The sequence below is a fragment of the Lithobates pipiens genome, unplaced genomic scaffold (assembly GCF_037356315.1).
Source record: "Lithobates pipiens isolate NorthernLeopardFrog02 unplaced genomic scaffold, aLitPip1_a1.2 Scaffold_16, whole genome shotgun sequence".
NCBI lineage: Eukaryota > Metazoa > Chordata > Amphibia > Anura > Ranidae > Lithobates > Lithobates pipiens.
In genome coordinates this window covers 540,937,603-540,960,096 of record NW_027507748.1, presented here as the reverse complement: position 1 = coordinate 540,960,096, position 22,494 = coordinate 540,937,603, and the positions used below count along the sequence as shown (strand labels likewise).

General features: G+C 42.5%; 1 protein-coding gene across 2 annotated transcripts in view; it reads left to right on the top strand.

Annotated features, from left to right (window-relative positions):
• ADCY6 (adenylate cyclase 6) overlaps positions 1–22,494 on the top strand; it is a 357,827-nt gene that overhangs the window by 87,141 nt on the left and 248,192 nt on the right. For both annotated transcript variants that reach the window (XM_077483314.1, XM_077483312.1), the window contains exons 2-3: positions 4,175–4,336; positions 5,967–6,825. In XM_077483314.1, coding sequence (XP_077339440.1) covers positions 5,971–6,825 — 855 coding nt within the window. In that variant the 5' untranslated portion in view covers positions 4,175–4,336; positions 5,967–5,970. The remainder of the gene's footprint in view (positions 1–4,174; positions 4,337–5,966; positions 6,826–22,494) is intronic.

Below are 22,494 nucleotides of genomic sequence, written 5' to 3'. Positions count from 1 at the left end.
CTGCCAAGAAAAGAACTAAATGATACAATGTTTACACTTGAATGAATGAAGTCATCTCTGTGTGTAGAAGTTCCCAGTTTAACCATTTAAAGACTAAATCTTTTCTGACACTTGTTGCTTACAAGTAAAAATCCTGTATTTTCTGCCAGAAAATCACTTAGACCCCCCAAAAATTATATATATTTTTTTTAGCAGAGATCCTAGGGAATAAAATAGCGGTTGTTGCAATATTTTATGTCACACGGCATTTGCACAGAGGTCTTTCAAATGCATATTTTTTGGGAAAAAAATACACTATTTAAAAATAAAATAAAAACAGTAAAGTTAGCCCATTTGTTTTTTTTCGTCCAAAAGTTTTGACTACCTGTTTTTATTTAATACATAGGTTTTTTTTTTTTTTTTTTTTATCTAAATCATACATACAAGTAAACTGATTGGAGGTTTTTTTGTTTAATAAATGTTTAAATGTAAGAAATTTTCTGTATCACTTATGAAGGCTGCTTTCACACTGGCGCGTTGATGGTAAAACGCAAGTTTTAGCGGCTCTTTACCATCATTTTAGCGGTGCTATTTGGCTGCTAGTGGGGCACATATAACCCAGCTAGCGGCCAAGGAAGAGGTTAAATGCACCCATGAAGCACTGCTGCCAAATCGCATTGCAGGCGCTTCGGCAGTGGTGCCCATTCATATCAATGGGCAGGAGTGGTGGAGGAGCGGTATACACCACTCCAAACGTGCTGCTTGGAGGACTTTTTTTTAAGATCCTGCCAGCGCATCGCCTCAGTGTGAAAGCACTCTGTCTTTCACACAGACTGGAGCCATTTTGCAGGCACTTTACAGGCGCTATTTTTAGCCCAAAAGCGCCTGAAAAACGCCCCAATGGGAAAGGTGTGTTAGATCAAGGGGGATTAAAAAAAAAATAATAATAAATAAAAAAGGAAAAAAAAAATAAATAAAATAAAATCGGCCTAACATATCGGCCAAAAAAAATCGGCATCATATATCGGCTATCGGCCGCCATGATTTCTAAATATCGGCATCGGCATCGGCCAGAGAAAAACCCATATCTGTCGACCTCTAGTCATGCTTGTGGATGTCAGTCTTGGTATGCCTCATGGGACTTGTATTTCTGCAACAGCTGGAGATCCGCTAATTGCATATGCCTGCTGTAGTGTATTTTGTGGAGACTGTAAATTCTAGTTGAGTTCGGAGGAAGTTGGCCACAATGTCACACTGTCAGGGTTCCCCTCTCTCTCTTTATAGAGCCTAAAGGAGCAACAGGTAACTTGGGGTATGCTTATGTTCTTGTCATTTGTTTTTCTTTTATTGTTTATTATGATACAGTTCATGGTAAATATTTATAGTGCACCTTTTTATAGAAGTTCTCATTTTGGTTCCAGTGCAGTTGAGGTATGGCTTTCCACAAAAGCTAACAGAATAGCTTAGTTAGCAGATATACTGTATGTGTAGCTTTCCTGCCATGGGCTTGGTATAAGGACTACAAGAGAATTCTGCAAACTGAGATCAGTGTCCTTGTGAACCCACAAGAAGGGCTCTTTTTTGACCTAGAAGTCTAAAGCCAGCCACAGATGGAAGAAGTCAGCCAGGCATGCTTGCATGATGATTCAGCTCCTCTTAAGTGGGGTACACACTATGAAAAAATCTGAAGAAAACTTCCATATGAGGCACGATCGTTTTGATTTTTGTATAGTGTGTACACAACTTTCGCCATCCAATTCAGATTTCCCAAATTTCCAAAGGGACAAACCCCCCCAAATTATTTTTTTGTACGTGAACATAAACAATCTTCGTTTAACCACTTGCTTACTGGGCACTTAAACCCCCCACCTGCCCAGACCAATTTTCAGCGCTGACGCACTTTGAATGACAATTGCGTGGTCATACAACACTGTACCCAAATTAAACTTTTATAATTTTTTTTCCCACAAATAGAGCGTTCTTTTGGTAGTATTTAATCACAGATGGGATTTTTATTTTGTGCTAAACAAACAAAAAAAATTGAAAATTTTGAAAAAAAAAAAGTAATGTTTCATAGTTTTGTTATAAAAATTTGCAAAAAGGTAATTTTTCTCCTTCATTGATATGCGTTGATGAGGTGGCACTGATAGGCTGCACTGATGGGCAATGATAGACACAGATAAGGCGATACTGATGGGCACAGATAAGGCGGCACTGATGGCCACTGACACAGATGGGCAGCACTGTTGATGAGGCACTGATGGCTGGTGGGCACTGATGGATGGCGCTGGTAGGCACTGGCAGGTGGCACTGTTGTGTGCTGGCAGGTGGCACTGTTGTGTGCTGGCAGGTGGCACTGTTGTGCGCTGGCAGGTGGCACAGGTGGGCACAGATGAGCTGGCGGGAGCTCTCCTTGATCGGGACTGATGCTATAGCACAGATTTGAAGAAGTTAATGTGTATCGTTTTTGTACTTTTTTTCGAGAAAGTTGGATGCGAAAGACTGCGCATGATCAGAAACAATAAGCAGTAGTAAAAGGGGGGGGGAGCTTTTGAGACTTTTTTACAATTAGTACCATCCTCTGTTTCGACCTGCTGTGAAACATCATCTGATTTTCTTATGGTGTTTACAGGGCCTTAGGCCTTGTTCACACCTGAGCGATTTTCTGCTTGAAGCTCGTAGCTCTAAAACGCTCAACAAACTAAATCCCATTATTTTCAATGACCCCTGACATCTGAGCATTCTGTCGCCTGAAGCAAAACTCCTGAAGCTCAAAGTACACAAGCTTCTCTTTGGCAGCCTTTGGCCCCATAGACTTCAATAGAAACACCTGACTTGAGCGTTTTACAAGCGTTTTGTTACTTTTTTTCTGCTCAAGCAGCAGTTTTCAACCACAAATTTCCTCTCCTTCTCCCCTTAATGCTTTCTATTGGCTAAAAAAAAAAAATGCTTGAAGCTGTAAAATGCTTGTAATATGCTTCTAAAACATTTTTTAAAAGCTGCAAAAAAGCTTAAGAAAAATGCCCAAAAAACTCCAGTAAATTGTCACGTCAGATGTGAATAGAGCCTTAGGCAAATGTCTAATCTTTCAGCAGGTTACTAAATACAAATGACCACATGCATCCATTCATGGTTGGCCCATAGAGCAGGATGGGGAAAACATGCTGCACATCTGGTTCCAGATTATCATATGGAAAATACTAGCAATCAGACGAGATTTTAACTTGTCTGATTACTATTCTGCTAGATGAGCCTATGAATGGCTGTCTCTGAATGTGCCTTGAATCATCTCCAATTGTTTTTTTTTTTTTTTTGTTTAATCAAAGAATGTAACTACAGATGAAGCTATAAAAGATGTAAATAGTATTGTATTGAAATGTTGGCTCTCTTGTAAATGATGTTGGCCACTATAAAGGATTAACTTAAATACTTTCACCTCCTATATCTCTGAGAAAGGTTTACACATAATGTAAACAAAACCTAGTTTTACAAATATCAGTTAGTAGTATGTTCAGGAGAACACCCCTATCCTTCCCGAATACACACAATAAAATAACTAAAATGAATGGGTTTTCTGAGTTCCCAGGTATAATCATGAACTCAATTTATCAGTGTCTGTTACATTTCCTATTGTATCTACAGGGGGTCCCGGGTTACAAACAACCAACAAATGACTCTTACAAATGGAGGGAGACAACTGGAAGTGAGGGGAAATTCACTCCTGTGAGAGTTTTCATGGGGAAAAAGGAGTGTCCACGGTAGATGTATCACCAATCCTCGTTTCCACAACAACCCCAAATTTTCAAAAGACAATTGTCATTGGGACAGAAAGTAAGGTGAAGTAGTCTGAACAAGGGCACAGACGGCAAAACAAATGTTACAGGGGTGTTAACCCTTCCCTTTGCTATCCAGAAAAACGTAAAAAATATTTTTTTGTTTGGAGTTACACTTACAAAATGTACCTGTTCCGACTTGCATACAAATTCACCTTAAGAACAAACCTACAGAGCCTATCTTGTTTGTAACCAGGGGACCACCTGTATTTAGATTCTAAAACAGTGCAGTTATTTGTCATCCTATTAAATGCAGTATATGTGGTCTGCATCTTGAACTGCTGTAAAATGTTAACTCAAATCCTTACCTGTGTGTTTTTATATAGTAGGCTATTATTTGACAGTGCTTTTGTTTCTTCCAGGTGCCCAATTGAAATCTCTCCTGATCTCCCTCCTAATGTAATTGAATTAGCCAGCTCGGAAGCAGAGGTCACCCCCCACCTCTCCACCCGACGGAATAAATGTCGTGTATCACCTACCCAGCCAGGAGCTTCTGGGAAGCTACCACCACACAGTCAGGAGAGGTACGGTAACTTCATAGAAGTGTAGACAATTTTTTATGTTTTTTTTATAGAATCCCTGGTATGGCCTTTTTAAGAATGTCCATTATTTTTTCCTTTCCTTTTCCTCAGTCGCTTTCCAGTTTTTTATTTTTATTTTTTCTATATTTTGCATGCTTGTTTCTGTGACTCGAAGTTCTAAAGCCATTGTATTTTATAAGTTAAGATACTTTATTGTCATTGCAACAAGTCACAATGAAATTGCTTCATAAAAGAATAATAATCAACAATAACACTACATACAAAATGAGTCCCATACCCCCCCCACACCTAGAAGGGACAGTGTCACAGTAGGTGTGTAGTCACCATTTCTGACCATCTCCCTTGCCCAAAAAGCTTAATTTATAGACTTCATATATATTGGGTTTGGGTTGATTGCTGTGTTTAACAGCACATTGCCAGCAGCAAACGGCACATTGCGGCTGAATGTACCAAGTTGATCGTTCAACTTGGGTACAGCCATCCTACTGTTTTACCTGCGATTATCGCTATCAGCTGCTATAGCTCCTAGCAGTCACTGTCTTCTCTGAGGGAATGGCTTCACTTCAAATTTAACTAAGAGTTAATGAGTCTTAAAAACTGATTTAACATAGTATCAGGACATCATATATAGTGTTGAGGACACTTTTTAGAATTTTTTGTCATGCCTCTTCATGCCAAATATTGGTACTTGCCTCAAATTCATGTACGTATTGGAAACCGGTACATGAATTTCGGACAAGCACAGACATTTTTTGTATGGATGCGCACTGAGGCCAGAGTGATTATACTGACATTCCAATCTCAGTGCAGCTGAGCCACTAGCCTGCTGCTTCACCTGTTGCACAGTGACAGTATGGTGGCCAAGGAGTTTTGTAGTTGGTTATGTGGAGCCTGATGTGGATTCAGGCACCCTTGTTCCCAATCAAATCGGTTCCCTTTGTGATTAATATCAGACAGTGGGCAAATTAAATGACCAGGATTACTTGTTGGAAGTAGCCATTCAGCTGTAAAACTGACAGTGTCCCTGACAACCAGTGAAAGGTGGGAAGAGGGAGTGGTTAGTGGAAGCAAATGTACCATCATGCAACACCACGTACAAAGATAGGCACTCTGCCTGTTTGTTAATGCCAACTTTGTATTGGTCTTAATTACATCCTATTTTGTTAGTACCTAACAGCTCATTTCATAAAGGAAATCTCTCCAAAGTGATTAGTTTTCCCAACTTTTGTCATAAGAACTTGTTCTTTCCCTTCCCTTTCTGTCTCAGTGGCAATAATCACCAAAACAGATGAAGACAGTTTTATGTCCCCAACCTGACAGAGATGCTAATCCAGGGATCAGTAGACTTTTTCACATTATGGGTTTGATTTGCTAAAACTGGACAGTGCATCTATCTAGTGCAGCTCTGCATAGAAACCAATTGGCTTCCAGATTTTATTTTTTTGTTTAGAAGATGATTGCCTATTATGCACAGCTGCACTCCAGTTTTACTAAATAAACACCATTAGGTTATATGATGCACTAACCAAATTGTCTTCCACTATTTCATCCAAACATGAAACTACCAATTAAACTTGCCGGTTTTTCTCACCAGTCTCATTTTGTCTTGCAGCAAAATGTCGTGGTTTAGTGGTATCTTGGTTCCCAAAGTGGATGAACGCAAGACGGCATGGGGGGAGCGCAATGGAAAGAAGGGAAAGCGCAAGAACACATCTTTGTGTGGTCCCCGTTACATGAGCTGCCTACAAGACCCTGAGATGGAGCGCAACAGCCGCAACAACTTTAGCCTCCGTTGCACTTGGCAAGAGGACCATTACGGAAAGAAAGGTGTGGGTGGAGACCTGGGCCTCAAATCTGTTGCTCTTGGTTTTGAGGACGGGGAAGTCAAGGGCTCCAAAACAGGTTCAATGGAAGCAGTGGGCATGGAGGAGGGAGAGCACCACCTAACACTTAAAGAGTGCTGGACTAGGTTCTTACAAGTGTTCCAGTCAAAGAAATTTCAGTCTGCAAAACTGGAACGACTGTACCAACGCTATTTCTTCCAGATGAACCAGAGCAGTCTAACTATGCTGATGGGGGCCCTGGTACTGGTCTGTCTGGTTATGTTGATTTTTCATTGCACTCATGGGGAGCTCCGGATACCTTATGTTTGTGTACTTGCTATTGCCATGACTTCGTTTCTGTCTGTCATGGTTATCTGCAATCGTAATGGCTTTCACCAAGACTACATGTGGATTGTCAGTTACCTAGTTATTGCCGTCCTGTTTGCAGTACAAATTCTTGGGGTCTTTATGGTCACCCCACGTAGTGCCTCTGAAGGAATCTGGTGGAGTGTTTTTTTCATCTACATCATCTACACATTGCTTCCTGTACGCATGCGGGCGGCAGTACTGAGTGGAGTCATCTTGTCCTCTCTGCATCTCATCATATCTTGGAGGCTAAACGTTGATGACTCCTTTCTCTGGAAACAGGTAAGAACTCCCCTAACTCTCTCAACATTCACACTAGTGTGTGAAAGTGCAGAAAAGGGAGCATCAAGTCAGATTTCCTTTCTAGCACTAGGAAGATAACTGATGGAAAGTGACAGGCTGTGGGATGCATCTCCCTGTTTTTTATTTCTCTTATGTTAGGGCTTGTAAAGATGCTATTGTATGTAAATGCGTATCCACCTCTAGTGAAAAAGACATGCGTGAACTCATGAGTTTCAGTATTATCCCAAGAGTCAAGAGTCTTCTGGAGGAGAGTCGTATTCTAAATTTTAAGATTGTGATAATTTTGCTGTGGTGAAAGGGAATTGCAGTCTTTACAAAGTACAAGCGTGAATTCAATTGTGTTACTTTCAGAACTCCATTAGCTTTCTTTGTTTGACAGGAACATGACCTGGCATCTGTGTGCACATGTGCTTTTACCATTATATCATCATGCATATATTTGCAAACAGTAGGCCTTTATTGATTGGGATCAAAGGAACGGGGATCAGCAAGGTGTCCGTACACAGACACTTGCAGAGTCTGCGGCCACCTGTTTTGCATGGGACCTCGGGGAGTTGATCAGAAGAGCAGACAGATGAGTTTGCTGTCTGACAGTCACAGCATCCACTGATCCAACTCCCCCTGCTGCTGCCATCTGGTTGGTAGGACCACCCCGGCATCCTATCAACCAATCAGGTGCTTGCCCCACCCACCAGGCCCTAACCATCAGAGGAGGAGAACCAAACTTCCTTCTCTAAACCTGCTTGTGCCTGGTCTCAGTCCTCTGGCCCCCAGCTTTCTAGTGAGTCCTGTATGTGTCCTATTCCTATAGCTCCACTAGAAGAATTGGATTATAATGTAAGGGAAATCTATGGGGGACCCTGCTCCAAAGGGGGATCTGTGGGACCCTGCTCCAAAGGGGATACATGTTTACGTATTGCTACTTCATACACGTCTACAAAGGACTCTGATGCTGCTGCAGCATCTGAATACAACCAAAAAATATAAAAGGTAAACATTTTGAAAGTCTTTTAAACCTTTTATAATGGTATACTACAAGCAGACTTTATATAAATGTTATTTTAAACGTATTTCTACTTGTAGAACTAGGCCAGAGAGTAGACAGTGTTTTTTTGATGGTTTTAATTTTGAAATGTACCCTTGGTGTCTTTCGCTAAGGTCTGTAGTTTGGAAAATTGCCCACCACAGCCTTGGTCCGTGCCTATCCCTGCAAAGGAGATGTCTAAAAAAAAAATGTTCAACCTGACCATTCTGCTTTTCCAGTGGCTGTACATGCAATCCAATGTTTTGATCTATATATATATATTTTTTTAAACTATACGTTGATAGATTTGTCTTGTTCTATAACTTCACAGCCATTTGGTCCATGAAATAATTTTGACTCGCTTCATTGTATGTGTTCCAATACCTTTTTAATGAAAGGGTTTGTACTGGATGCATGATGTATAAAAATAGAAGATAATTATAGTAAAATGTTCTGAAATGAGTAACAGAGATTGGCTATAGAACTGGTGCTTGTTTTGGTCTGTGAGAAATGATATCCGGTAAGTGTAAATAAGTATTTGACTTGATCAATTTTATCAATGTTTTAATATAGTTGATGTTGTCACCTAATTGTGTAGACAGACTTTGCTGTTATAAAGTAGATAACAGGTTATAGAGCAGAGTGTTCATGGTAACAGCTTGTATATGGCCTGACGTCATGCTGGTCTATTATAGGGATGTTATTTCAGTTAGTGCATTTCGATCTGTTGTGTCACTAGGCATGGATCTTAAAGTGCATAAAAAAATAAAAATAAAAAATAAAATTATATATATATATATATATATATATATATATATATATATATATATATATATATATATATATATATATATAAAAAAAAATCTCCAGCCATGTTTATGTGGTGTTTTTTATTTTATTTTTGATAGACTGGAAAAATTAGAACCACTATTCTTTTTTTTATATTCTCACAAGACAAATAATGTGGAAAAGTCTCCAACAGGGAAAAAGACAGTCTTACGAACATTCATACTAAAATTCTCATCAGTAAATTTGATGACTTGGTAAATGTCTTTTGAAAGTATTTCAAATATCGTAATACTTTTAACATTTTGATTTTGGAATGAAACCGAAAACTACATTCACCGTTTAAGAAAAACTTTCCAACCTGCTTCTTTGGAATTTTCTGATTGAGGCTGAACACAAACCTCAATTTGACCTCACTAACTGTTAGGTTTCATGAATGTTCATTCAACTTTCGAAGACTTGGAATTATATTAGTCTGTTGAATGGCCCTCTAAAAGTTGAGTGGGGTTCCAGCTGTCCCCTACTCTGTCTTCCTACCCCCTACAAGCCACAATATTTATGAGATTGTCCTTTTGGACAGATGAGACAAAAATGTATGCTTTTTGACAAGTCACATCAGCTCTATTACAGATATAAAAAAATGTACTTCCAAGGAAGACACCATAACTACTTTAACACATGCAGAAGGCTCAGTTATGTTTTGGGGCTGCTTTACTGTGTCTGGCATTGAGTGCTTTGAACCTGTGCAGGGCAGGATGAAATCGCAAAACTATTAAGAAAATCTGGAGCAACACTTACTGCCCAGTGTCAGCAGGTTCTGTCTCAGTCGCAGGTTTTGGGTCCTCCAACAGGATAAGAACTATAAACACGCAGCTAAAAGCACTCACGAATAAAACACTGAACTATTTTGAAGTGGCCTTCTGTGAGCTCTGATCTGAATCTTATTGAAAATCTATGGCCCTGAAACATGAACTCTGCAGACCATACCCTTGAAATGTGAGATGGCTGGAGCAGTTTCTTTAAGAAGAATGGGTCAAACAACCTGTTGGTTAATGCAGAAGTCGCATTGAGAGCCACGGAAAGCACTTGTTTGCAGCATTGCCTCAAAAGCTCATGCAACAAAATATTCAGTGCCAATATTTTTGTCCATTGCATTTTCATTTATTTTACTTAAAATATTACACCCATTAAAAAGCAAAGTATGATTTTGAATTAAATATGCAATAAACCATAATGGATGCCAATTACTTTTGTTAGTTTTAAGTTAGGTATTATAGAGAAATTCTCGGGTTCTTCTTCTTTCATGGAAGAGTACTAACAAATTTGTCCATGACTGCTGAATAGGACAAGCTATGTTCTTAAAAACCCAGTGCCACTAGAGAGCCAAAGCCAGAGAATGTAAAACTTCATTTCTTCCTGGGCCACATCAGCATTATGGTTGCCTCAAAGGGCTGGTTTATCTGTAAGACTGTATAAATTTTATCCGGGACTTTTTTCTTAGAGAATAAGTGCAGGAATGCAACCACGTCCCCCTCACTGAACAGTATCAAACAGTGGGTGTAGCCAAATTGCACTAACAGTGGGAGGCAATAAATACCAGGAGTGCTTTATGTGTGGAGTGCAGAACACACTGTGATCCCCAGGAGAATTATTACCAAAAGAGCTTTGGCCATACTTCTCCTTTAAAACAAGTCACATTACAGCTCATTATCTTGTGCACTTGTAGCAAGCTCATGGCAGTTATGGTATTTTATGAGGCTCACGCTGTGGTGCTTTGTATAGTATGTCTTTGATGTTTCCTCGCCTCGGTTTTTACAGAGGAAACTTTGTATTTGACAGATAACTTTTCTTAACATTTTGTTCAACACTGCCAGGTGAAAAAACTGTACCCAGTGTTTAATTGCTGGCAGCCAGCACAACTTAAAAAGAGAGAAATAGAAAAACAACCTATTCATAAGGTAACAGAGGACCTCAAGGCACAAAAAAGAAAATTAGCTGTGTGCTACCTCATTCTGTTTAAAAGCCCACCTCTCTTTTCAGTTGAGCCAGTCCAAAGATCACCTCCCTAGGTTCCTTACCCCAGCGTGGCTCTGTCCCCTCCAAGGATCCCATGGAGTCCTCCCTCAATGCACTCCTATGAGAGACTCCAAGCTGATGTTGTGGCTCTGCCTGTTCAGCCAGGGAGGACTAGACGGGACACACATTCACTGTGGCTGCAGTGGCACTTGGAATAATGGATATGTTGTCCTGAGTAGGGAGATTAGAGGAATTTTTGTGACAGTGTGTACTCCCCGATTAGAAGTACAGGAAAGCAACACTGAGGAACCTAGAGGCTGAGGTGATATAGACAACAGATTTGAAGCGTTTCTGGGCTTTTCTTAAGCATTTTTTTTCCTCGGCTCAACTGGTCCATACAAGTTTAATTAATTGATTACAAAATGTGAGGATTTAGTACTTTTAATAACAGAACCTCTTACTACTCCAATTCCAAATAAGTTGTTTGGATGGCACGGTGAGCTGTGTTCAAAGACGGGGATTTTTGGAAGTATACCTGAGCCCATGCAGTGATGTCCTTAATAGAATCATGCGTGTTAACGCAGTGCCATCGTATGTCCCAAAGATCATGGGCATCCAATGTTGCGTTTCGGCCTTGTTCCTTTTACACAGAGATTTCTCCAGATTTTTGAAATCTTGTGATATTATATAATTTAGAAAATGATATATTTAAAATCCTTTGTAATTTCATGTTGATGAACATCATTTAGAAATTTTGTTTGCCAAGTTTTAGACACAGCCTTTCACAGATTGGTGAACCTTAGTCCATCTCTGAGACACACGGGGGGAAATGTACTAAAACTGGTGCACTCAGAATCTGGTGCAGCTGTGCATAGCAACCAATCTGCTTCTAATTTCAGCTTCAATTTAAAGTGGATGTAAACCCACTCTCATCAGTCTAATGCCACGTACACAGGGCTGGACAATTTGATCGTGTGTGTGGGCTTCATCGGACCTTTGCTATCGAAAAATCAGACGGACTTTAGATTTAGAACATGTTTCAAATTTTTCTGATGGACTCGAGTCAAAAAAATCTGTTCTTCTGTATGCTAGTCCGGTGGATGATGACCGACACTAGGGCAGCTATTGGCTACTGGCTATGAACTTCCTTATTCTAGTCCAGTCATACGTCATCACGGTCGAATCCATCGGACTTTGGTGTGATTGTGTGTGGCCAAGTCCGTTTGTATGGAAAGTCTGTTGGAACTCCGCTGAAAGTCCACGCGAAGACTGTCGGACTTAGTCTGCCGGAAAGTCCGGTCATGTGTACGCGGCATAAGTTACTTCCATAGTGCTGATCTATAAGGATATACATGCCTCCTGCATATATCCTTACGTGTTAAATATCTCCCCTTTAGCTATTTGGAGCCCTGCAATACTCCAGATTCTGTGGGCAGGTCTGTTGTCCAGGGCTCCGTGGGTGGAGTCGTGATGTCCGTAGACTCCCCACCCACCTCTACATTCCTGATGTCCAGGCATCGATATTTCTTACACTGAAATTCTGCTGGTCTCATGGATTATGCCCCATGATCATTAACATCCAGTCAAAACCCAGGAAAGTCACCACATGACTTCAGCATGCCCAATCATGCTGAGGTGTGGAGCAGCCAATCCTGGGAGAGCTGGAGATGAAAGGAGGGGGGCAATGTGAAGTACACAGAATGCGCCTCGCGCTTGTGCATGAGATAAGGAAATCACCTGTCAGTCACAGCAAGGGGAAAGAAATGGACACCTATTTCTCTGTGTGTCTGTTTTTATCTTACTGAAGAAAGATGAGAGGATTGCTCAGACCTGGATTAACTCTTTGTCTGGGCACAGATGAACAGACATCCTCTGCTGTAACAGATATGAGTCTCAATTAAAAAAATTTTGGGGGGGGTTTACATCCACTTTAAGCTTTGACAATAAAACCTAGAAGCCAATTGGCTACTATGCACTGGACCACCAAATTTTGTGTGCACCAGTTTTAGTAAATCTCCCCCTCTTACTCTCTATGATGCTCTTTTTATTTCCAGTTGTATTACTGACCTGTTGCCAATTAACCTAATCGGTTTCAAAATGTTCTTCCAGCCCTTCTTTGTTAGCAACACTTGCTTTGCCAGCTTTTTGTTGCCTTCTGCCAATTTTGTTGAGACATGTTGCTGGCATCGATTTTTTACATTTTTACATTTTTCTCAGGTTTTTAATTATTTTTTTTTTTTTTATAGGTTTTCTATTCTGATTTAAATGCAGGGTTTGAGATTTACAAATCATTGCATTCAGTTTTTATATCTATTTTACACAGTGTCCCAACTTTATGGAATTGGGGTCGTATATACAGGTCACATGACTTGTGTATATGACCTTTTGTGTGTCTGGAAATGAACAAGGTGTGAATTGGGCAATTTCCTGTCTGATGGGATATATATATATTTGGCTTGTCTGCTTAGGTCTAGATTTGTTTTGTTTTCCTCCTAGTATTTGCCTGATATTACACGCCCGGGTGTATTGTAGAATTCAGCCCCTTTCACTTGGGCGGGTTCAGGTTTTTCTCAGCAGGGCATCCGTCTACTCATCCTCTGCTGAGCTGAGCGGAGTGGCCGAATGACAGGTCCATGTCCGGCCTGCATAAGCGGACACATCCTGCTCTGCTCTATGGCCCGGCTGGATGTAAACGGATTGGCTGCATGTTTCCTTGCCGGATTGGACCCAGAGGTAGCCAGGTGTAAATGGAAACAAGTCTGTTTACATCCAACTGCCCATAGAGGAGAATGGAGTGGCTGAGTGGGTTTGGCTGAAAAACAGACAACCAAACCTGATCAGACCTCTCATGGGAAACTTTGAAAAGTGCCTTAGATTGTAGGATTAGTTTCGTTTAAAAAAAAAAAAAGTACCTTTTAGGAAGTCAGGTGATGCCGTAATGTAGATGTGACAGGTTTAGCTAAGAATGAACTTTTACAGATGATAATCATTTTTTTATTTATAAATTTTTTTGCTATATTTGTGTTGGATCAAGTAAAGACATTGTTTTAAAACCAGTAGCTAACATGGATGGGATGAGGATAGAAATGTAAAGCAACGTTCCACCCATTTTTTTTTAGTTTATTAAAAGTCAGTAGCTACAAAAAGTATAGCTGCTGACTTTTTTTTTTCTAAACAGACACTTACCTTTCCCACGGTCCAGCGATGAAGGCGCCCAGAACCTTGCTCCTTTCCCCCCTCTCCCCATCGCCTTCATAGCAACTGTGGGCACCCGGCTGTGACAGCTTACGACTTCACGGCTGGGCGCGAGTCGCACTGTGCTCTGCTATTGGCCAGGCAATCTTCTGGGACCTATGACGTGTCCCGGAAGAGCACTGGCAGGGAGGGGCCTCCTAGGGTGAGAGGAGGAGTCGACTAGGCGGTCAAGAACAGGAAGTCCCACTAAAAAGAAGGTACACCCCCCCCAAAAAAGACATGCCAATTGTGGCATGTCAGGGGATGAGGAGAGCTTAAAGCGGAGGTCCACCCTAAAGTGGACCTTCCGCTCATTGGAATCCTCCCCCCTCCGGCGCCACAATTGGCACCTTTCAGGGGGGAGGGAGGTGCAGGTACCTGTACAGTACAGGTATCTGCACCCACTTCCGGGATAGCTCTCTGCGGAAAGGGGTGTAGATTACGCCTTTTTCCGAAAGTCCCCTGCTGCCTGCTGGGAAACACACAGATCCCAGAGGCAGCGGGTCCATCCTTATTGCGCAGCGCGACTCGCGCATGCGCAGTAGGGAACCGGGAAATGAAGCCGAAAGGCTCCACTTACTGATTCCCATACCCAAGATGGCAGCGGCAGCACCCGAGAGACGATCGAGAGATCGGCTTCGGGTGCCGACATCGCGGGCGCGCTGGACAGGTAAGTGTCACTATTTTAAAAGTCAGCAGTTGCAGTATTTGTAGCTGCTGGCTTTTAAAAAAAAAAAAAAACGCGGAGTCCTGCTTTAAAGTGGAAGTTCCACTTTTGGGTGGAATTCCGCTTTTAGACCCCTTTCACACTGGGGCGTTTTTCAGGCGCTTTAGTGTTAAAAAAAAAAAAAAAAAAGGGCCTGTAAAGCGCTTTAAAGAAGCCTCATCTGCAATCCCTATGTGAAAGCCGAAGTGCTTTAAGAGCCCTTTCACACTGCCAGTGCCCGAAAAAATGCTCGTAAGGCGCCGCTTAAACTAGCATTTTTTCAAGCGCTAGTGGGGCACTTTTAACCCCTGCTAGTGGCGAAATAAAGGGTTAAATGCGCCCACAAAGCATCGCTGCCAAAAGCGCATTTCAAGCGTTTTTCAGGCGCTTCCCATTGGTTTAAAAAAAAAATTGGTTTCAATGGGAAGGGGCGCTTTAGGAGTGGTGTATTCACCGCTCCAAAAGCACTGCAAAGAAGCTACTTGCAGGACTTTTTTTGACGCCCTGCCAGCGCAGCGCCTCCTCAGTGTGAAAGCACTCGGGCTTTCACATTGGGATTGCAGTTGCGGCTTCTTTCAGGCGCTTTACAGACGCTTTTTTTTTTTTCTTTCTTTAAGCTAAAGCGCCTCAAAAACACCCCAGTGTGAAAGGGGTCTCAGTGAGAAAGCACTCAGGCTTTCACATTGGGAATGCAGATGAGGCTTCTTTCAAGCGCTGTACAGGCACTTTTTTAATGCTAAAGCGCCTGAAAAACGCCCCAGTGTGAAAGGGGTCTAAAGGTGCACTCCAAATCAACATGCACAGAACAAAGAATACAATAACAAGTAGTTCCTGTTTATACTATTAACAATTAGATTTTGTTTCCAATTTGCATATAGCAGGTCCTTCATTTCCTCCTTGACAATGTTTCCTGTAAACCACCATCACATTCAGCCCAAAGCAATATTGATATTGGCTAAAATCTAGTAAAAACACAAAGCCCAAAATATGTTAAGCCAATGTATTCATCTAAGTGAAGGGAAACCCATTTAATTTCATGAAGTGTAGTGCATTTCAGTTAGCCCCCATCCACACTTGTTTGCCTTACAACACTCACCATGGCAAATCCTATTTTTTCTAATTGTCCTTGTTTACACTTGTCCATAGACAAATTTACGCTAAGCTGCCCTACCTGCAGAAAGGTGGGTAAGAAGTCCAGGACCTTTTTTTTTTTTTTTTTGATTGTGCCGCCCAGAATGACATGGTGCTGCAATGCCGTCAGGTTTCGCGTGCGAAAACACAGGTAAGAATTAATGGCAACCCAGTGTGTATGCTAAAGAGCAGCGTGCTTTGCATGGGCGTTGGAAACGCACTCGATTTTGCAAGTGTTCCTGACCTGCAGAAGTGTGAACCTAGCCTAGGAAAAAACGTACCAATTGTTCACTGAAGCTTCACGCAAGACGTGGAGCTATTAACCCTATCATGCTGCAAGTTCAGCAGCAGGAAGGACATTTCCATGGTATCCCAGCAGCCTGCACAATGTCCTTAAAGTGGTTGTTCACCTTTACATTTTGTTAGACACCTTCCCCACCACCCCAGTCAATGTTGACGGCACTGACCAATCATAATCCATGTGGTCTCTCCTGGAAGTGCTGACAGAAGATGGAGGACAGGGATTTCAAATTCCCAGAGTTTGGATTGGGTGTGCTGACAGCAGCCCCAGAGATAAGTACATCAGGGACCAGGTGGGTGGGGACTGGGGAGGATATGCAACATCAGTTCACCTTTACCTTTTTTCTCCAAAGGGTTTTTTTTTTTTAATCTAAATTCCAGCTCCCCTATGTACTAATATATCAATAATGTACTTATTTAGCAAAAAATAAAACCGCTTTCCATTTATTCTACACACACTTCACTTTCTTCATATCTGCTTAACCACTTGCCACCCAGACCAATTCTGACATTTCTCTCCTACATGAAAAATCATATTTTTTTTGCTAGAAAATGACATGAACCCCCAAATATTATATATGTTTTTTTTAGCAGAGACCCTCTAGAATAAAATGGCGATCATTGCAACTTTGTCTCTCACGCGGTATTTGCGCAGCAATTTTTCAAACGTTAGCCCATTTTTTTTGCATAATGTGAAAGATGATGTTATGCAGAGTACCGTATATACTCGAGTATAGGCCGACCCGAATATAAGCCGAGGCCCCCAATTTACCCCCCAAAAAACTGGCAAACTTATTGACTCGTGTATAAGCCGAGGGTAAGACATGCCTGTCCATCCCTGTGTGTGTGTCCGTCCATCCCTGTGTGTCCGTCCATCCCTGTGTGTCCGTCCATCCCTGTGTGTCCGTCCATCCCTGTGTGTCCGTCCATCCATCCCTGTGTGTGTGTGTGTCCATCCATCCATCCATCCCTGTGTGTGTGTGTCTCCATCCATCCATCCATCCATCCCTGTGTGTGTGTGTCTCCATCCATCCATCCATCCCTGTGTGTGTGTGTATCCATCCGTGTGTGTGTGTGTGTGTGTGTGTGTGTGTGTGTGTGTGTGTGTGTCCAGCCTACCTGTGTCCCGAGCCTTTGTCCCGAGCCTCCGTCCCGTGCCTTGCCTCCTTGCCTCCGTGCCTCGCCGCCGTGCCTTGCCTCCGTCCCGTCCCGTCCCGTCCCGTCCCGTGCCGTGCCTTGCCTTGCCTCCGTCCCGTGCCCTCTTCGTCGGCGCCTCGGCGGCCATTGTAAAATTCAAAAGCTGCGCCGCCGCCTTCGCCTGTGATAGGCGGAACACTGAATTTCCCAGCAGCCTGTGTTCCGCCTATCACGTACATCGTATCATCCTCGTCCGTAGTACGAAGATGATACGATGTCCGTGATAGGCGGAACACAGGCTGCTGGGAAATTCAGTGTTCCGCCTATCACAGGCGAAGGCGGAGCCGGAGGCGCGGCTTTTGAACTATAGAATGGCCGCTGTCTGTCTGCTCGACACGCTGATCGAGCGGGCAGACAGCGATGACTCGAGTATAAGCCGAGGGGGGCACTTTCAGCCTCAAAAAAGAGGCTGAAAATCTCGGCTTATACTCGAGTATATACGGTAAATAGATACCTAACATGTCATGCTTCAAAATTGCATGCACTCGTGAAATAGCGCCAAACTTCGGTACTTAAATATCTGTAACTCAATATAATATTGAGTTAGAGGAGGTCTAGGGCTAGAATTATTGCTCTCGCTAATGTTCGCGGCGATATCTCACATGTGTGGTTTGAACAACGTTTTCATATGTGGGCGGGACTTGCGTCGGAGTTTGCTTATGCGTGCGGGAACATGGGCACTTTCAATTATTTTATTTTATTTTTTTAAATTTTACTTAATTTTTCTATTTTGACGCTTTTTTTTTTTTGATGACTTTTATTCCTATTACAAGGAATGTAAACATCCCTTGTAATAGGAATAAGCAAGACAGGTCCTCTTTACAGTGAGATATAGAGTCAATAAGACCCACATCTCACATCTAGGCTGGAAAGCCTGAAATTTAAAAAAAATAAACTATCTCCGCTTCCCAGCCAAGGCAGCGCCATTTGTTTGAATGCACAGGCCGGGCCGTGACATCATAACATTGAGCCTGGCCTCCGAACAATCCTAGAGACTCTGGGGATTATCTGATCCACCAGAAATCTCTATGGTCACCATCCGGGGCCAGCCGATTCGTTCTCCAACTCACCGATGGCAGCAGTAAGTTGGTAGAAGCACCAGAGTGCAGCAGGAGGGGGGACATCCCCCCCCCTCACCGTCCATAAGAGCCAACAAGCAGCGGAACTGCTGCTATGAACGTTCTTATGGTGTAAGGAATTGCTGGCACTAAAAGATGCCATCTGATGCCTGTAGCCGCAGGCATCATTCAGATATCACCTCTCAAAATCCAGGACGTCATATGATGTCCGGCGGGCAGGAAGTGGTTAATAAAACTGCTCGATTTACTTCTGCCTTAGGCTGGGTTCACACCGCTGCGGCAGCGAGAACCGGATGTGATTCGCACCGCACTGCAGTGCAAATCACATCCAATCTCTGTGCGATGCGAGTTCAGCCATACAGATAGTATGGCTGAATTCGCATCGCACCCGCCGCAAACTCGCACGGGACCCATTTTTTTTTTTGGGTCCGCAGCAGAATCGGATCGCATGGGTGTTCACACCATGCGATCCGATTCCTGTCCGAGTTTGCAGATCGCACTGCGATATGCAAACTGATCTGGGGGTGTCATTAACATTTCACTGACACTCCCAACAGTCCGCATAGGGCAGTGTGAACTGCCGGCGGGAGGCATGCGATGCGGGAAAACGCCGCGGATTTGCGGCGTTCCCGCATCGCTCCAGTGTGAACCCAGCCTTACTCCCTGAACAGACTTTAGCTCATGACATAGGACGGAGTTCACCAGCTGATCTCATTAGCACACACCCCGTATCGTCTACCCTCAGCTGGTTAACTCCTTCCTGTTCCATGGCCTAAAATTTGTCCAGGAAGTACATCAGAAGTAATCGAGCAGTGCTTTTAAGTTTTTTTTTTTTTTTTTTTAACGGCTATGACGAGAGTGAGGTAAGCGTGTGTAGAATCAATGGAAAGCTGTTTTATTTTTGCAAAATAAGTACATGAATGCTATATTGGTACATAGAGTAGCTAGAATTTAGGGGAAAAAAAAGGTGAACTTCGCCTCTTTTAACTACTTCCCACCCGGGCACTGCACATAAACCGGTGGGCGCTTCCTCCTGAGGGATGTTCAGGAACGTCCAAGCAGAAGGAGTAGGTGTATGATCCCGATGTGCCGTGTCCGGGTGACACGAGTGCATCTCGGATCAGCAGGAGGGCTCTGTGAGTGGCCCAATCACAGCCATCATGTGATGTAAATAGAGAGCCAGTTGCTACCCTGTTTCCCTCAAAATAAGACCTAGCGTGATTGTCGGTGATGGCTGCATTATAAGCCATACCCCCAAATAAGCCCTACCCTGTTTCCCCGAAAATAAGCCCTACCCTGAAAATAAGACCTACAAGGACTTTAACTAGGGTTTTTTTGGGGGGTAAGGCTTATATTGCAGCCGTCACCAACAATCACGTTTGGTCTTATTTTCGGGGAAACAGGGTAGGCGATCGGCTCTCCTCCTTCTCACACGGAGCTTGTCAGTGAGGAGAGTGGCTCTCTGCACCTGGACCGTGCTCAGTGAGTGTGAGCTGTTTTTTGCAGCTTTTTACACACTGATCACTGGACTAGTGTCCCCACACAGTAAAAACACCTTCCCCACATACGTCCCAGTAAAATCGTCTGTCCAAGTGATCATCTGTGCACATCTGTACATGATCATCTGCGTACATCTGTCCATGATCTTCTTTTTTTTTTTTTTTTTTTTACCAAAGACATGTAGCAGAATACCTCAGGCAGAGAGACGGCGCATCCCTGTCGGGTCACGTTCCAGGGCTCAGGTAAGTAAAATGGGGGGCGCGGCGAGGGCTGGGGGGCCAGTTACTGCCAGGTGTTTTTTTTCACCTTAATGCATTAAGGTGAAAAAACACGAAGGTTTACAACCCTTTTAAAGAGATTGTAATGGGAGTTTTTTTATTTTTATTTTTTTTAAATAACAAATGGGATAGCCCTAATCCTCCTCTTCCCTCAAACACCCCAAGCCCCCCGCTTAGTGCCTCGATAGCAAATGGCACACAGTGCGGCTCGGCGCTGCCTTTGCTCTCTGTACACTGGCTGTGATTAAACGCATCAGGAGACGATGGCTCCCACCGCTGTGTCTAAGCCAGTGAAGAGAGAGCGAGAACAGCGATCCCACTCTCGGGCACACCGCTGAATCAACATTGGGCTCAGTTAAGTATAAGGTTTTTTAATCTATGTAATACATTAATATTAAAAACCTGACTTTATAAACACTTTATTAGTGGTGCATTTTATACATACAGGATAATGTATAGTCTAAAAATCCTTGCTGCCTTCAGATCATATTAATATTTATTCCTTAAGAAAAATGTATAGAATTACAGTTGCCTAGTCTAAGGATAATCTAATCAAAAATTATACACATATCACTCGGGAGCGGCTGTGACACCCTAGAAAACCTAAATCTATAATAATAAAATAATAATTATATTAATAAATAATATAAATATATATATAATATTGGTTTTCTATTTATGTGAAAGAGATCAGCCTAATGTAAATATTCTTATGTTTATTTCTTTCAAATCCTCGTTTCTATTTATAGTTTGTAATTATGTGTATAAGGAGGTGGCCATATTTGCTTATTACCTACACAAACTCTGCTTTCCGGTTGTTCCTTGTTGATTCTTTTATTTCACTGTGACTTTCCAACACAAGCTTTTCTGGGTAGACTATCTGCTGTCCCAAATGACCTGAATCAGCCACAGTCTTTGTGGTAGTAAGACTTTGTATTCTAGGCTTTAAAAGAGAAGTACGTTTATTTTTTTTATATTCATACCTTTCTAGGTGGATGCAGCATCAGGCTGTCCCCCGGCATCTCTTCACTGAGAACCGAGCTATCGAACACAGCTGATGGCTCGGTTCTCTCCCCTCCCCGGGTAGTGAGCTGCTGCCTATGAGTCAGCATCTCTCCTGCTCTGATCTTCCACGCTCATTGGAGCGCTGACCTGTGGAAGGGTGGGGAGCTGCCATCACAGCAGCTTGCTGAGGCTGCCATCAGTCAAGGCAGCTGGCAGATCCAGACGTCTGAAATGGGGATAGCACGCTGCCTCGACTGATAGCAGTGACACCAGCGGAAAGTGGACTTCAGAATGCTGAAAACGGGTCACAGGAGTGCAAATCGAATTGTACTCCTGTGACCCATAGGAGAAGCCCAACTTAAAAAGCTCAGGCTGGACTAATTTATCTTCATAGTCCACATATCGCATAGAGGGAATGCAAATTTCAAAGAGCGATTTTCATGTGATTTGTGTGTCGCATAAGGCAAGTCCATTCGCTTGAATGCGCTGCCATTTGTATAAATTCTATTAAGTGTGTATTACTGTGCTGTATATTGGTACAGGACACGGGTGTGTTAAATAAATTTTGCTGTCCTTAAAAAGTAACCTCGCCCTAATCCACACCTGTTTATTTTCTCACAAATATGTGGAATGCCTTGCCTGAACCTTCCTTTGGTGAGTTTGTTTACTCCTGCCTTATCTGCAGATTAACCTTTTATGCATGATTTTAGGTGGACATTTGTTCTAATAATGAAATGATTTAGAGTATCTCTGCCTAAAAGTGATATTTTATTTTTGTATGGTTGCTGGGATGTTAAATGTTGGCTTATTATACCTCTTAATGGCATTACTTGCTTTGTAGTGTTTGAATACGGGCATACCCCACTTTTAAGTACACTATGGGATTTATTTACTAAAGCTGGAAAGTGCAAAATCAGTCCCACTTCTGCATAGAAACCAATGAGCTTCCAGGTTTTATTACCAAAGCTTAATTGAACAACCTGGGGTTACAAGCTGATTGGTTTCTATGCAGAAGGAAGCCTGATTTTGCGCTTTAGTAAATAAACCCCATTGTGTACTTAAACGTGGGGTATGGCTGTATAAAAACTGTGGAATCCAGAAAGGACACTGTGATTATGGTGTTATGGTAAGGGACAGAGAAACCAAGAACTGGGATGTAATAAGACAGTGGGGGGAATTAATAGAGCTTAATGTGCCATTATAATGGTATAAGAAACTGGTTCAACTGGAGTGTATTGTAGTATGTCTAAAGAGTTAAGAGTTCAGCACAAGCTGATGGCTGCAATAGTAAGCTGGCAGCTGTATAGCTACCGATGTCTTTCACAGTGTGGGCAGAGTGGTTGGCCCCCCCCCCCCCCCCGCATGGTTCCCAGGCTCTCCCAGTCTTAGACC